The 16,657-nt window shown below is 40.0% G+C and overlaps 2 protein-coding genes across 2 annotated transcripts in view; one reads left to right on the top strand and one right to left on the bottom strand.

Annotated features, from left to right (window-relative positions):
• Positions 1-16,657, bottom strand: part of LOC129774909 (uncharacterized) — a 52,007-nt gene that overhangs the window by 19,020 nt on the left and 16,330 nt on the right. The window lies entirely within an intron of this gene.
• LOC129761709 (uncharacterized) lies at positions 1,119-10,105 on the top strand. The gene is made up of 3 exons (XM_055759448.1): positions 1,119-4,185; positions 9,619-9,769; positions 10,033-10,105. Exons 1-3 carry the CDS (start codon positions 1,119-1,121, stop codon positions 10,103-10,105), a joined length of 3,291 nt encoding a protein of 1,096 aa, XP_055615423.1.

The following is a 16,657-nucleotide window of genomic DNA, read 5'->3' as shown; positions in this document are numbered from 1 at the left end:
ATCGCACACATTTCTTATCGCGTTAGGCTCCGTTGCTCTTAGAATGCAGTTATGGATATCGTATGTTTTGAAAAACAGATAGCGATAGGTAAAGGACTTGTATGAAAAGAAGCAAGGACGTTTATAGTCTTCTCTTTCTTTCGCACGTTAGACTTAAATTTAGGGTAGATTTAGGATAAACTAAAATTGTATAAAAACCCAAGGTTCTCTGAATAAAGCAAGTAGTCTTTGGAATCGTGTCTTACGATTAAGTAGTCCGAAACCACCTCCATTGAATCGACTGACGAGAGTTCTTCAGATTCAAGTCTTCCAACGTTCGCAGCAATAGTTGTATAATTTGCGCTCGGAGTTCGTGAAGATCTTGTACTCGTTGATCCTCCCGCTTAGTTGATGTTCGATATTTTGATCAGCTCCCGTTCGTTGCTCGTTCCGTACGGAATTAGTGCGAAGGCAGTCAGTTCAATTTATTGAAAGGAATAAGTCTGATTAGCTTCCGTTCGTGGCTCGTTCCGTAGGGAATTAGTGCGAAGGCAGACAATTCAGTTTATTCCAGGAATAGGTTATTTCTCGTGACGCTTTTCTTCTACTTCAACTTTGTAAATTGCCAATCCAGACTCAGAAAGGTTGATTCCTTCGCTCAACCGAGTTTGCGTATTGGGCAACTTTTACATTTGGTGGCTCCAGAGAGGAGGAGCCTTTCATTACCAACGAACTCATAAGTGCGTGCTCATCGCCATAAGAATGAGCAAAGGGCCAGTTGGATAGAGAACCCAACAGGATTAAAAGCTTAATAGAAGCTTATGCGCGTGCTCAACGCCATAAGAGTGAGCAAGTTGGATAAACAAATCCAACAGGACTAAAAGTTTAAAAGGCCTTGTGAAAGTGCAAATCACCTTGAAGTGAATAAGTTGGATAAAGAATTCCAACAGGACTAAAAGTTTAAAAAGCTTTCTGAAAGTGTGCTAACCTGAAAGCGAGAAAATAAATCTCTCAAGCTTAAGAAAGCTTAAAAAGGCTCAACGCCTTGAAAAGTGAGCAAAGTGTAATTACAAACAACTGGAAACGGATCCTGAGAATTATACATTATTTCAACGGCTGAGTATCTTGAAAGCAACACCATGATACGTTTCGTGGAAAATCAAAACGGAAATTGCCGTTTGTGCTCGGAACCAGACCATAAACAGGATATGGTTGAATGCGACGATTGTGACCGATGGTTCCACATCGGTTGTGTTAACTTAACGGTCGCGCCGACAGCGGAAGAAAAATGGATCTGCCCGAAATGCGTGCAGATCCAACAAAGATTAGCATCATTGGAAATATCTGCTCGGAAGAAAGATGAGCAGATAAAACAACAACTGGATGCAATGGACAAATTAATGGCGACTATGAAAGGCCAATGCTCAACGTCATCCTCGGGCCAAGTAACAAATCAGCCCACGGATCGATCATTTACCCAAACAGTGAGTATGTCTAGTGACTGGACTATATATTTAAAGAGGCAATCATTGACGACCCTACCCAGATTTTCTGGCGCATCAAAGGATTGGCCAAAATTTAAGAAAACATTCCATGATACAACGGCAGAGGGAGGTTTCTCAAATTTAGAGAACCTCAACCGCCTGGAACAAGTTCTGAAAGGGGACGCGTATAAAACCGTCCAACAATTGATGATTAACTCAGAGAATGTTCCGAAAATAATCGAAAAGCTGGAAGAATGCTTTGGAAGGAAGGATCTTGTATATAAAGAACTTCTGAACGACCTGAGACGTATCAAAAAGGACAGCCGAACCGTAGTTCCGGATATATCAGACGCACTAGATAACATGGTGGTGAATATGGAGGCGCTGGGCCAAAAGGAATATCTACGTGATCATCGTTTAATAGAGGAAATCATAGAGAAGCTGCCATACACGATACAAGTGAAATGGGTTGAAGTGATCCAAAGCAACACTTCGATCCCAACACTCAACGATTTGAATAAGTGGTTATTGCCACATTCAAGAATAGCCCGTATGATGCAAAAGTCTAATAACAGTGTGTCGACTACGGAAAGGAAACCTCGAGTTAATGTTCATCAAACTATGAAATGTGCACTTTGTTCAGCCAGTCATAGGCTATTCCAATGTAAGAATTTCAAACAAATGAAAACATTGGAACGTAGAGAGTTTTTGGCTAAAAAAGGAATTTGTTTCAAGTGCCTAAACTCCAATGACCACATTATGAGAAATTGTAGCATGAAAGGAATATGTGGAATCGATGGGTGCAACAAGGAGCACAATCGCTTACTTCATCAAAGATCGGAGTATAAAAGAAATCAGGATACGGCTGCTGACGTACGACGAGGTCCCGAAGAAACCACGAATATTCATCGACAACGCAAGGAACACCTTTACTATCAAATAGTTCCTATAACAGTCCAAAACGGCGAAAGAATGATAGACACCTACGCCTTCCTGGACACAGGATCATCAGTAACACTATTGGACGAGAGAATGGCTAACATGTTAGAGTCGGAAGGAAAGGTTGACCCGCTTACATTAAAATGGACACAGGATTGTTTAAAATCCTGCTCAAGCAAGAGGGTAAAATTCTGGATAAAGGGCATAGGAAAACCAGTGATGGCCCGGACTATGCATGATCTAAATCTTCCTATCCAAACAGTTGACATGGAACAAATTGCCAAGAATTATCCCTACTTGAAGGACATTCCGCTTCAAGATTATAAGGAAGCTCAGCCTACATTGTTAATTGGATTGGACAACGGCGAATTACTGAGTGCCATCAAAACAGTAAAAGGAAATGGTCCTATGGCAGTAAAAACGCGACTCGGATGGGTGATATACGGAAAGGAGTATAACATAAACCGTCAAGATTATACAATGGTCATCCAGGAAGAACAGGAGATGAGCAAAATGATGCAGCGATACTTCTCAATCGACGATTTTGGAGTGAAATTAGTGGAAAAACTGCCAAGATCACCAGAGGAAGAAAGAGCACAACAGATTCTCGACAACACCATCAAGCTAAAAGACAACCGTTACGAGGTCGGTCTGCTATGGAAAACCAAAGATGTACAATTTCCGGACAGCTATCATACAGCCTTACGGAGATTGGTGATTATGGAGAATAAATTGAAACAAGATGAAAAATTGAAGGATTGGGCTATCAATACCTTCGCTGATTATGTGAAAAAGGGATATGCTAGAAAACTAGCACATTCAGAGCTAATTAACGCGGTTCCGAGAACATACTATCTCCCGCATTTTATAGTTCACAACCAGAATAAAATACCTCCAAAACCAAGATTGGTATTTGATGCAGCTTCAAAAATAAATGGCGTATCGTTTAACTCTAATCTTTTGTCTGGACCTGATGCTACTACATCACTCGTTGGAGTATTGCTGCGATTCAGAGAGGGACGTATTGCAGTTTGTGGAGATATTCAAGAGATGTTCCACCAAGTCAAAATAAAACCGGAGGATCAGCATGCTCAACGATTTTTATGGCGAGATTGTGAAAACAATCGAGAACCTGATGTATACATTATGGAGGTAATGATTTTTGGATCGACATGTTCACCATCATGCGCGCAAGCAGTGAAAAATAAAAACGCTGCAGCATTTATGGAATCGAAACCGAAAGCAGCCCTGGCAATTGAAAAACAACACTATGTGGATGACTATCTGGATAGTTTTACAAACATTCGAGAGGCAACCGCTATTACCAAAGACGTCATCGATATACACCAACATGGCGGATTCTTCATTCGAAACTTTATATCGAACAGTAAGGAATTACTGAGCAATTTATCCAGCGATCGGATCCAATCTACCGACATTAAGGTAATAGAGGATAAGGATTCATGTGCTGAAAAAGTTCTTGGTGTCTATTGGAACACGAAACTGGATTTGATCGGGTATCGATTATCGTTGAAGAAGCTGAGCAATGAAGTAAGACAAACGCTACGATTACCCACGAAAAGAGAGGTGTTAGCATTTGTTATGAGTTTGTATGATCCATTAGGATTGATATCAAATTATACGATAATGGGAAAGATTTTGCTTCAAGAGCTGCACAAAGACGAGTTAGACTGGGATGATGAAGTACCCAAACATTTGAGCAAACAGTGGCAAAATTGGCTTGCGAAAATTCAACAAGCCTCTAACGTAAAAATACCCAGGTGTATAATACCGGATGGAGCAGGAAAATTGGAGCTACATACATTCGTAGATGCATCTGAACGAGCATACGCTGCAGTTATATACTTACGTTGTATTGCAAACGGCTCGGTTTATATACGATTATTGGCAGCAAAGGCAAAAGTCGGACCTATTCATCAGTTGTCTATTCCAAAAATGGAACTACAAGCAGCCTTACTAGGAACCAGATTGACAAATACCATTCAGAACGAGCAACGAATTAAAATAGATAGTATTACCTACTGGACAGACTCGGAAAATGTTTTGTCATGGTTACAACCGAAGAATAGAAGATATAAAATATTCGTCACTCATCGAGTTGCTGAGGTTTTAGATACAACCAATATACAGCAATGGCGTTATATACCGTCTGAATTAAATCCCGCCGACGAAGCTACAAAAGATTTCAAAGGGCAATCTATATGGACAAAAGGACCTCAATTCCTTAAGAAGCCAGTGATCGAATATCCTAACAGGAAGATTAAGGAGTCAACGGAAGAGTTGAGACAAGTAGTGGGATTGCACCAAACAAGTTCTATATTCATCGGAATCAAACGATACTCCAGTTGGAATGTGTTGATACACCATGTATGTGTTGTGAAAAAATATGTTGATTGGCTGCAATACAAGAAAAACCAACGATTGAATATACAATCTAATTTTAATCGCAATATAACATATGAGGATCGAAAAATTGCAGAAAGAGTTGTGTTTCGTAAAATACAAATGACACATTTCGCTAAGGAAATTCATGACATTGAATTAAACGGTTATGTTGATATTAGAAATAAACAGTTATCAGCGGTTACTCCAATACTAGATGAATATAACGTAATGAGAGTTGGAGGTCGTCTCGAAAATGCAACTAAATTGCAAATGAATACAATACATCCTGTGATTTTACCTGCTGAAGACCATGGAACACGTTTGATCGTTGCTGAATATCATCAAAAATACTTTCATCGTTCGGATAACGTAGTACTTGGAGCATTACAATTACGGTATTATATACCACACATGCGTACAGTTCTCAACAAAATAAAAACGGACTGCTCTAAATGCATTATAATGAAAGCTAAACCTTTGCCACCTCAAATGGCACCATTACCGGCAGCTAGAGTAGATTTGTATGCTCATCCATTCACGAATACTGGAGTGGACTACTTCGGTCCTTTTGAAGTATTGGTAAGACGATCAATAGAGAAAAGATGGGGCGTGCTCTTTACATGCATGACTACGAGAGCCGTGCATATTGAAATGGCTGAGAAGTTAGATACAGATCACTTCCTAATGTGTTTTAAAAACTTTCAAAACCGCCGTGGAAAGATCAAACATGTATACAGCGATAATGGCACAAATTTTGTTGGAGCTGAAAAACAACTAAACAAACTAATCCACGAAATCGACGAAAGGATGTCGAAATCTGAAGCTGTAAAACTGAAGATAGAATGGACCTTTAACCCACCAGCATCACCGCACTTTGGAGGAGTTTGGGAGCGACTCATCAGAACTATTAAAGACAATTTATATTATATGATAGGTTGTAGTCGGACACCTTATCCTGAAACGTTACAAGCAGCTCTAATACAAGTAGAGTTTATCTTAAACTGTCGCCCACTAACACACATACCGTGCAATAATGATGTGGAAGAGGCTCTAACACCGTTCCATTTCCTAATTGGACGGGCAGGTGAATACGTTCCACCTCAAAATTTGGACAGCAACAACCTCACTCGAGTTCAATGGGAACTAGTGAACCACTACAGTCAACAGTTTTGGGATCGATTCAAGAAACAATATATACCAACATTAATATCGCGACAAAAATGGACGCATAAAGTTCAGCCCATTGAAATAGACGACATAGTATTGATAACAGACAGTACTATACGTTGGGGCCTATGGTTGAGAGGACGAGTAACTGGAGTTATAAAAGGAAAAGACGGCCAAGTACGTACAGCGTTCGTTAAAACACCCAAAGGGACCTTTAAACGAGCAGCACATAAGCTAGCAGTATTGAATATACGCAAGGATGCCGCTCTGAAAGACATAACGTCTAAAGAAGTAAACAAAATGAACACCTCATTTACCGCACTCCATCAAGTTATTGAAAGAAACAGCAGTGTGAATTGTGAGAAATTTGAGCCGAAGAAAAAGAAACGACGAATCAATCCTTGTACTACAACTGTATTAACAGCGGAAACTTCAAAAGTTTTGGTACAATCGGATTACTCTCAAAAAGGCGAATCTAGAAGGAAAATAAGATGGAAATCAGATACAGTTAACCGGTTAACGCTCATGCAACTGTTGATTGCTGCAATGTTATTCGTGGGATGCAGTGTACTAGGCTCAACATCTCATGGATTGATCGCATACGACTGTGCCAATGCAGATGTAAATATGACTTCATATTCTTTGTTGGATGTGGCATCTTGCTTACCGCCAACAACTAACCTGACAACAACGGAACTTCGGATACAAATGTTACAAAGAAATTCGAAAATTCAAACAAAGGTATTTCAACGTAAAGTCATCATCAAGAGGTCGATTCGACACTGTGGTATGCACTCCCACACTTCTGATTATCAACACGGCTTTGCCTACATCGTGAAGGAGTTTTCATCCGAGGAATGTCGAAAAGCTCACTATAGTGGAGCAGTTACACTAGCCGATAACACTGTTATTCAGGAATTGAATCTCAACAGCACAAATAGAGGTCAAGTATTGGTGGTAGGATCAATAACTGGCAGTTCCTGCAGTGGAGGAGTGTACAAAACGCCGTTATACACGTGGACAAACGCCTTAGTATATTATGAATATACGATTACACTTCAAGATTATGTCGCCTCTGTAGACATTGAAAGTAGCCAGATAATGTTGAAAGGAGGTTTAACGTGTACATACACACATGGACGTTGTTTGGACGCTGAAGAAGGCTATCTAACTTGGGACATCGACATGAACCGTAGATGTGAAGAAAGCGAGTTTGAAGTTATTTTTGAAGGAGTTGTCAACAAAACAACGAATAACCAAATGAAAACCATTGGAGAGGTTGTAGTGTACAGCACAATATCGGAACGACATTTATTTTCGATAAAAACTACAGCAAGGACATATATATGTGGACACGTTGGGTTTAAAACAGACCATCCCAGAATATTAGTTTTGGAGTTATCCAACATGAGATCGCCATTTGTTAGAAAACCTACGTCAGGTTCAAATAATGATCTATTTACTTACTTCAATTCGAAAATAACATTCGTCGAAAACTACATTGGTCAGAAATTAGACGACGTATACAATTCGGTTATGACAGAGATGTGCAAACTAGATAAGGCTCTACTGGAAACTAAATTGACATTAGCAAGAATCAATCCAACGGAGTTTGTATCGAGCATAATGAAGAGGTCAGGATATACAGCAGTTGTTGCTGGGGAAGTGCTTCATGTTATTGAATGCAAACCAGTATTTGTTACGCCAAGATCCGAAGCGCGATGCTTCCAAGAAATTCCAGTTGAATTTAACAACAGGTCGATGTTTTTGGCACCTGTGACAAGAATACTCCAGAACCGCGGGATTGAAATAGATTGCACACCTTTAATACCAGCAAAATTCATGTTCGGAGGAAAATGGTATACAACTGATGGACGATTACGTGAAACAACTCCACCAGAGAAATTAGTGTCGGACATAGTTACAACATGGTCCTACACACCTCTTCCAAATCTAATGCAAAGTGGTGTCTATGATGCAGACAATCTTAAAAAGATGAGGGATATGATTTATGAACAAGGAGATCGTAGAGTGGCAACGAATGTAATACACAAGGTGCTGATTGGACAACGACCCAATGATCAAGGATTCAACTTCGGAGCCTTAGTATCTGGAGATGTAATCGACGATGCAATAACAAGGTATTGGATGCGGCTTATGTCTTGGTCTACATGGCTCGGAAACATCACATCAACGGCGATTGGTCTATATATGATGGGCAGGATGATAAAGTTTATCGTCGATACAATCATGCACGGCAGAATTCTATACGACATATATGGATTCGGCTGGCAATTGATGGCATCTTGCTGGGATTCACTCACAACGTTTCTTTCTCACCGGAATGCAGTACGACATTTACGTGAAACATCAATCAATTCAAGGAAGACTGAACCATCTGATGACATCAATATTGCTACGACTAGAGAGACGGCAATACCTATGGAAGATACGACAACACAACCCATTTGTGGACGAATTTTACCAAGAGTATAAATAATGTGAATTAGTGAATTAAAATAATTAAAAGTGAATTAGATAATAGCTAACAAAAATTTATAAAAAAAAAAAAACAACTGAATACTTATACAATTGCTAATTCTTTGAAGTGTAAATTCGAGCAGGTAGATTTACGGAAGGGGAAATGTAAGAAATCGAAAGAATTTAGCAATTTAATTTCAATATCGTAAACGATCGAAAGAAGGACAGAAGAAAAACACTATACGATAAGAGCGAACCGTGTGTAAGATCCTAAAATAACAATCCTATCGGGAGCGGGTGCAATAAAACCTGGTGCAATAAAACCTAGTAGAAAGGAAAGGAACCGAAAACAATCGCACACATTTCTTATCGCGTTAGGCTCCGTTGCTCTTAGAATGCAGTTATGGATATCGTATGTTTTGAAAAACAGATAGCAATAGGTAAAGGACTTGTATGAAAAGAAGCAAGGACGTTTATAGTCTTCTCTTTCTTTCGCACGTTAGACTTAAATTTAGGGTAGATTTAGGATAAACTAAAATTGTATAAAAACCCAAGGTTCTCTGAATAAAGCAAGTAGTCTTTGGAATCGTGTCTTACGATTAAGTAGTCCGAAACCACCTCCATTGAATCGACTGACGAGAGTTCTTCAGATTCAAGTCTTCCAACGTTCGCAGCAATAGTTGTATAATTTGCGCTCGGAGTTCGTGAAGATCTTGTACTCGTTGATCCTCCCGCTTAGTTGATGTTCGATATTTTGATCAGCTCCCGTTCGTTGCTCGTTCCGTACGGAATTAGTGCGAAGGCAGTCAGTTCAATTTATTGAAAGGAATAAGTCTGATTAGCTTCCGTTCGTGGCTCGTTCCGTAGGGAATTAGTGCGAAGGCAGACAATTCAGTTTATTCCAGGAATAGGTTATTTCTCGTGACGCTTTTCTTCTACTTCAACTTTGTAAATTGCCAATCCAGACTCAGAAAGGTTGATTCCTTCGCTCAACCGAGTTTGCGTATTGGGCAACTTTTACAAGTCCCGTGACTGTTGAACAAAAAACACAAAATTCATCACTTCACTTTCACCAGCGCTCACACAGACACACACACACCCAATCATTCGCCGCCCAAAATCAAAAAGTGATAGCAATGGTAATTTATGCCTTCTCCGGCAGGTTTCGGACAGAAGCGGAAAGTGCAAGCGGAAGGAAGCAAAACAAGAAACACGTTCGGTCACAATCGATTGGATAACAACCGAGGCGTTGTAATTGTGACATATGGTGAGGTGCAAAACCTCGCCGAAATCGATTCCAAACACTACAACAGGTACAGCTATTCCATCAGTCGTTAATAGCTTAGACAAGATAGCATGCCCCGGGGGGAAAAATGTTTCGCGATGCGCGATAGCTTATGCACACACGCAGCACTGTTTTGCGGTGAGAAGCATAATAGGCTGTCGGAAGGACGGACCATTCGCTTCGCTTCGGTGCCGAGTATCGAAGTCGATTGTCGACTTCATGAGTTCGAAGTGGTGGTAATTTCATCCGGTGCTACTTCTCCGAACCGCCATCGTCATTTCCATTCATCAGTATGTCCGTGATTAAGAAGATTATGACCGCTCGCGAGGAAACAGGTGCGGCCACAACAGATGAAGCAGCATGAGAATTATTGATTCACGATCACGGATGTTTCTTTTATCGCCCGATCAGCAGCAGTATTACTACGTTCTAAGTAACTGCGTTCAGGAACTGTAACTACTGTTTGCAATTATAGCGCGATGAGCTTGCGTAATTGTCGTTTCACCTCTTTTAGGTGGAATCATTTTAAACGTGAAGTTATTTATACATGCCGTGAACCACAATCGAAAACTGTTTATGAGCATAAACTTAAATTCTCAGCGAAGTATGTATGATTATGCACGTGACTTCGCGACAGAATTTTTTTTATTGTCGAGCACCGTCGAAAAAGAATATTTAACCGTAATATTGGTAAATAACCGGTTTCTGGAAAACATGAAATCACGTCCCGGCGATGAACCACAAGGCACCAGGAAAAGATAGCAAGGCTTTTGACTGCAGTCTGAAATAACGAATTGCTCGTACCTTTTCCGCAATTAAAGCAACTTCCCAAATCTTTCGTCACGGATCTTCTGACTTCGCTAACGAAAAGAAATACTGCGGTCAATGAGTTTCCCATCGCTCACAGAGCATCAAACATTGGTGGTTGCTCCAATATGCCACTTGTTTTCATAGAAATTACATCACAAACTACCAATCCGTAGGGAAAATGGGGGGAATTTGGACCCCTAAGCAAATCGCCTAATATTTCCAAATCAATGCGGTCTAAATAAAAAATGTCACATTGTACACTGAGCTGCACTTGTTTTCTCTCAATCAATAATGTTTTATCATTATATCAAGCTTCAAATTACCAAATATATCATAAAATGGAAGAGATGTTTTTCGACATTAAAATTTGATGCGGGGTGATTTGGACCGTCTGTGGAGTGATTTGATCCAGTGTGTGTTTCATCGAAAAAAACATACTTATGTGTATGTAAAGTATTTTGGGATAATGTTACAATCAGTAACAGTGTTCTGGAATCGATACCAGGTGTCTTGGCCAGATTCCAGGCCAGAAAAAATGGATTGAGACCATCTCGAATTCTATATGGATCTTTTCACTGTTGTTCGAGCATTTTCAAACACTTTCGATGCTTGGTGAAAGAAAATCCGTTCTTGATGGCCTGCGTTGCTCTTCCAAGCTCCTCCTTCTTCCAACGTTGTCTACCCATCCTCTTTTTGTAACTCAGCGGCATCTGGAATCAATTAGACCAAAGAAAAGCCTCAAACCTGTAGGACCAATTCACCCCACAGAAACGTGACATGACACCCCACACAATATGCAAAAATTAAAATGCAATTAATTTCATTTATTGTTATCAAACTTACAGTTTCGCTGCATCAAATTGTTCCTCTTATGTAAGCGAACAAAACTTTACTGCACATTACACGAAAAGTTTGTTTAATCAGCGGGAAAATTCTTAAACCATGATCGGAAAACTCACATTTTTTTACCATAAAAGTGCTTGCTGTGCTCATGCTACCGTTTCATTCCACTTGTCGAATTTTACCAAAAAATTTTTACGTTAGGTGCAAACGGTTCAACAATAAAAGAAGATGACATTGTAAAAAATCCAAGTTGAGTCGTACTTTTTGAGATAAAAGGGTGATCAAAATCAAGGCGCTTGTATAAAAGTATAACAGGTGAAGCAACATCATCACTTCAATAAGAAATGGATTACAGTTTGTGCAGCGGGGGTTGTTTGTTTTGTTATTGCTAGGATACGCCATTTTTGCATTTTCACATGCGAGAGTAGTGGATGAACTGGATGAGAATGAAATTCTACAAAATCATCTCTTCTTTTTCACATAAATTTGCGAAAGCCGAACATAGTAGGTATCGTTCGAATAAGCCTCGTAGCAGTCTGTAGAGAGCCGCCGGCAGCTGTTTGTAAACAATATCGACAGCAATTCCAATATGGCTGAAAGTGCATTTCATATGATTGTTTCACCTGGTATATATAGAGGCGCCTTGATCAAAATCATCCCGTATGTCTAACTCACCCTACATACAAAAGATCAGTAGGCCTTTCTCGAAGTGACACTTTCGAAGCTTTCCTTTCGTTTTGAATTTCGGAAATCATAATGGAAGCCCGTCCCAAACAGCCAACCAAAAAAGGTATCGTTTTGAAGGCGCTTCACAATTTGCAGTGAACTTTTTTTTTTGTGTGCAAGAAAACATGCAAATCACTTGTTCTCTCGTCCGGCTGCGTCTGTATACGTTCAGGTAACTGAAGCTGCCATCATCGTAGTCACCTATAGCTATCCGGATAGAGGTGAGTTGTGTGATGCTAAAAATGACTTCTTATTGACAAAAGGTACAATCCTTGTACATTGGCGACGACGATGTCTGACCTGAAGAAGCCGATGATGTTTGGAAAACACTACAATAGCAAACCAGGAATGATGCAATTGCGTGATCATAATTATGAAGGAGAAGTCGCCGTTGCATATTCGTAATTGCCAGCTATCTTTGTGTTACGTTCGTGCCTTTAGAGGAGACCGTTTCGGAGAGACTGATAGAAATACGCGACACGTTCACATTAATAGAACGAGTTGAAATTAAAGGGTGTCCCACATCAAATTGCTTCACGGAAACAAACGCTGTAGAAAATTATCCATTGGGTATTTTCGCTTGAAAATTTGGATAGAACTAGTGTAGAGTGTATTGCTTACACTGTATTTGTATCGCTGTTAGTTTTTCGAAAATTGGAAACATGGCGTCACCCGAGAAGTAACGCCGCAGTCATCGGAAAACAGCTCAGAATCGTGCATTCAACGGCGAGACGTGTGATCAAATGCTACTACGAAACTCTGAGCATGGAACGGAGAGAGAAATGCGGTCAAAATGGATGTTTTATTAGTGACCAGGATCATAAGCCTGTCGTGAAGGTGTTTAAGCGCAATTCCAATGCTTCGGTCAGTGATGTGACCAAAAAGTTGAATCTGTTGAAGTGTTTCGTTCGGAGAGCCAAGGACCGGGAAGGACTACATAAGTACAAAGTGCAGAAGGCTTCTAATCGTGACGAACGGCAAAATACGGTGGGAAAGTTACGGGCCCGAGAACTGTACACCCAGATGCTGACGAAAATTAATTGTCTCATCATGGATTATGAAACTTTGACTTCCGGCAGTTACTGTTCTTCACCGTCCAGCACAAGTTTGATGTTCCGGAGGAGGTAAGGAAGCAGAAACATTCAAAGTTTGCCAAGAAACAGATGATTTGGCAAGCGATCTACACATGTAGCAAACGGAGTGCGCCGTAGTCTTCCTCCGCGTCCTTCCTCTTGACAGAATGGGTTTGTTCCTCTGATTTGCTCTCGACACCAGTCTTCTCCTTATTTTTCAAGTTCTGATCGGTTGTTCCCTCGGTTTCCATTTTATTAGTCTTGATAATTGTTAACCCTCATAATAAGTTTTCCAGATCATGACGAAACTTTTGGGTTTCATCTAGTTTCATCAATCATCACCATCATCTCTGGCGCTATTGTACTGAATCCAAATCTGGAGGAGAACCAGAGTCCCAAAATTTAGAAGTACCCTCCATTGATCGTGGAAGTCAAAGAAATGTGGGACTAAGGAAGGTTCTAAGAATTGTTCCAGCTGTTAGAGACAAGTGTCTTAGGTGTTGAATATCTAGAGGAGGAAATGGCCGGCATCCAAAAGTTGGTTATTCTTAGCAACTGCGCAAATGTCCGACAATTTCTCTGTCAGGACTGAACAGCACGAGCATGCAGATACATGAATTCCGCAGAGCCTAGTTCCCCCTTGGCATTAAGAAACCCTGGGGCAGGTGAACATTCTGGCTAGGTTCACCTAGTCAAGAAGTGTGACAACTCCGTCAAAAAAAGGCATAAAAATCTAATGAAAATTTTAAAAGATGAACTTTCTCTATGTTGAGGTTCCGTTTACACCCTGTAACTCACAACTGAATTGAACAAGCAAAAAACAGCAAAAGAATTATTTTTGTATAACCTTGAAAATGAGCATAAAGTGGAACTTGTTTAACCGAGATATTGATCACTACAGCAATCTTCCGAGAGAATGATGGATTTCTTTTCTGTGTAATATTATTATGGGACCCCCTCTCCATTCCAGAGGAACGAGGGGTGCCATACCATCATAGACACATTTCTCGTACCCAAAAACCCTCACATCCCAAATTTGGCTCTATTTGCTTGATTAGTTCTCGAGTTATGCAGAAGTTTGTGCTTCGTTTGTATGGCAGCCCTCTCTTAGAGAGGAGGGAGGAGTGTCTAACCACCATAGAAACATTTATTCCACCCTAAAACCTCCACATGCTAAATATAGTTTCGTTTGCTCGATTAATTTTCGAGTTGTTAAAAAATTTGTGTTTCATTTGTATGGCAGCCCCCCCTTAGAGAGGACGGAGGGGTCTCGAACTATCATAGAAACCTTCCCCGGTCCCAAAATCTCCTACATACATACGGTAGTTTTCGCGTCCATAAGAATCAGAAAGACAGACAGACAAACAGATATCCATTTTTATATATATACTAGCTGACCCGGTAAACTTCGTCCCGCCCAAAATTTATTTTTCGTTATCATATCCACGTTTTCTTACTAAGCGCTGTTTATGGGTCCAATCGCAGAATCATTCATTGATTGATCTTCTAATCTACCCTTTAGAATTACCTTTTACTATAAAATTCCTAGTACTTCTACCAAGACTCGACATTATAATATCAGATTATTTTCAGACACAATTCTCGTTCAAGATTTTTCAACCATTTGCAAATAACATGTTTCTTCGTTACGTTACATGCCAAAAATTACGATCGCAATGCAACTATCGAGCGTATTGGTTCCTAAGCGGTTCAGTTGCCGACTTTGTATCGTTTTTTATTCGAGAATAAAGATTTGGTATCGTGAGACATTTTTTATACGATTTTTTTTTGTGCAAATCGGTCGCGTGACTTATGCGCCACCCTGTATACATTATTTGAGCCCAATGTCAAATTTCTTGCTTTATTACATACTTCATATTTCAAGTCCTTATTATTAGTTGGTTGGCACGACTAGAATTAACTCAACGAGAAAGATCCGGGAAATGATCACAGTTCAGTTTTCATAATTATTCACGTTAAAATATATTCTATCTTGAAAGCTCCCTGCAATTGATTAAAATTCCACACCAACCGCCACTTCTATCTGTGTTTTTCTTCACAGTACTTTCCTTCCACCCGGTTTTAAACTGGGCGTCTAGCTCGACAGATGGTATCCCTGCGGACAGTTCTGCCCTCTTGGTGTAGGTGACTCTGCACTTACACACACGGCAAGGTATGCTCAGATAGAAACTAAAAATTGTGCCGCACGGAAAACATCTACCGCCACCAAGGGCTCCCCTTGAACGCCATTAAAATCCACAACAAATACGTCGCAAATCCAGTCAGCTGAGATAGTGTGGTTTCGTTGCTCTTTTTTGCCCGAATCAACTATTTACAATACAGTGCTAGACAAACCTTTTGCATCTTGGACGACGCTCGGTCATGAAGCCTTCGATATCATAACGCAATCAGGAAACTAAAAATACGTGTTATTACGTGTTATATTATTGATTCTGTTCTGATAAGTTCAAGCCACATTTTGAATTATGTTTGTTTCGATTAGGGATCTAAAGAATTTTTCAAAATGGACCATTCATAGTCGCAGTTTACGCATTGTTTGGGTAACATGGAATGGTATGTTTTCCCTCAGCATTATAACATCTGTAATGCAAATGTTGTTTACTTGTTTATTTGGACTATAGGCTGTAAGCCCGTTACCCTTCTTAATATTAAACATGAAAACAGAAAATACACATTACACATTTAACACTTATTTAAAAATTTCTAAACTTATACGTTTAGTCGGTCTCTTGAATATTATGTTAATTTTCTTCCAATTTCCTCTGATGTCATATTTTTAGGAACAACATCTTGCAGCATGTTGAACCTACGTATTAATCTGGTTGTCGGTTCATGCTGGGTGTAGTGTAGTGTAGTCAGAAGTGGATCAAACACCCTCCGTCAACGATGAGAAAAGGGACTGGTGTTGAAGCAAATCCTGTCGTAGAGACGCGGGCTTCTAATCCATCCTCTCAGTACATTGCAAAAAAATGTTATGTTTGCTGACGGTAACCAGATCTACGGAACAGCAGAGAGCGCTTTGCGTTTCTCTTTGAACTTCAATGAGAGCTGATGAAAACCATCTCAAGTGGTCCCTGTAGAAAGGGACAAACCTTGCGAAAATGGTGAACAACACGAAATGCAACGAAATAACATTGAAGTCTGTGCTGATGCATACTAGTCGTAGAAAAGTCGAGTTCGCAGTAAGAAACATCAAGTGAGTTAAGGAATTCAAACATTGATGCGGCGTGTTGCTTATGTATTTCCTCATCACATTCAAAATCATCTAAAGATATGAAAATATCATCCCACGAGATATTCCTTAGTGCTTCTTCAACCAACGCCGTGTCGATTGAGTTAAGATTCAAGTGCATTTTGGATTTCCCAACTTCCATTTCGCGCAGTGCAGAAACAGAAACACTTCAATAATCGAAAGTCAAAACAAAACAAAGTTCCACTGAAAC

Source organism: Toxorhynchites rutilus, chromosome 1 (assembly GCF_029784135.1).
Source record: "Toxorhynchites rutilus septentrionalis strain SRP chromosome 1, ASM2978413v1, whole genome shotgun sequence".
In the NCBI taxonomy this organism is placed as follows: Eukaryota; Metazoa; Arthropoda; class Insecta; order Diptera; family Culicidae; genus Toxorhynchites; species Toxorhynchites rutilus.
This window is presented reverse-complemented; position numbering and strand designations above follow the sequence as displayed.

Excerpts from the sequence above, each read along its gene's own strand:
- LOC129761709 (XM_055759448.1), top strand. The coding sequence starts at position 1,119 with ATGATACGTTTCGTGGAAAATCAAAACGGAAATTGCCGTTTGTGCTCG. Across the intron at positions 4,186-9,618 it reads TAACGTAAAAATACCCAGGT|GTTTCGGACAGAAGCGGAAA; the intron begins GTATAATACCGG and ends CTTCTCCGGCAG. Across the intron at positions 9,770-10,032 it reads GATTCCAAACACTACAACAG|TATGTCCGTGATTAAGAAGA; the intron begins GTACAGCTATTC and ends TCCATTCATCAG.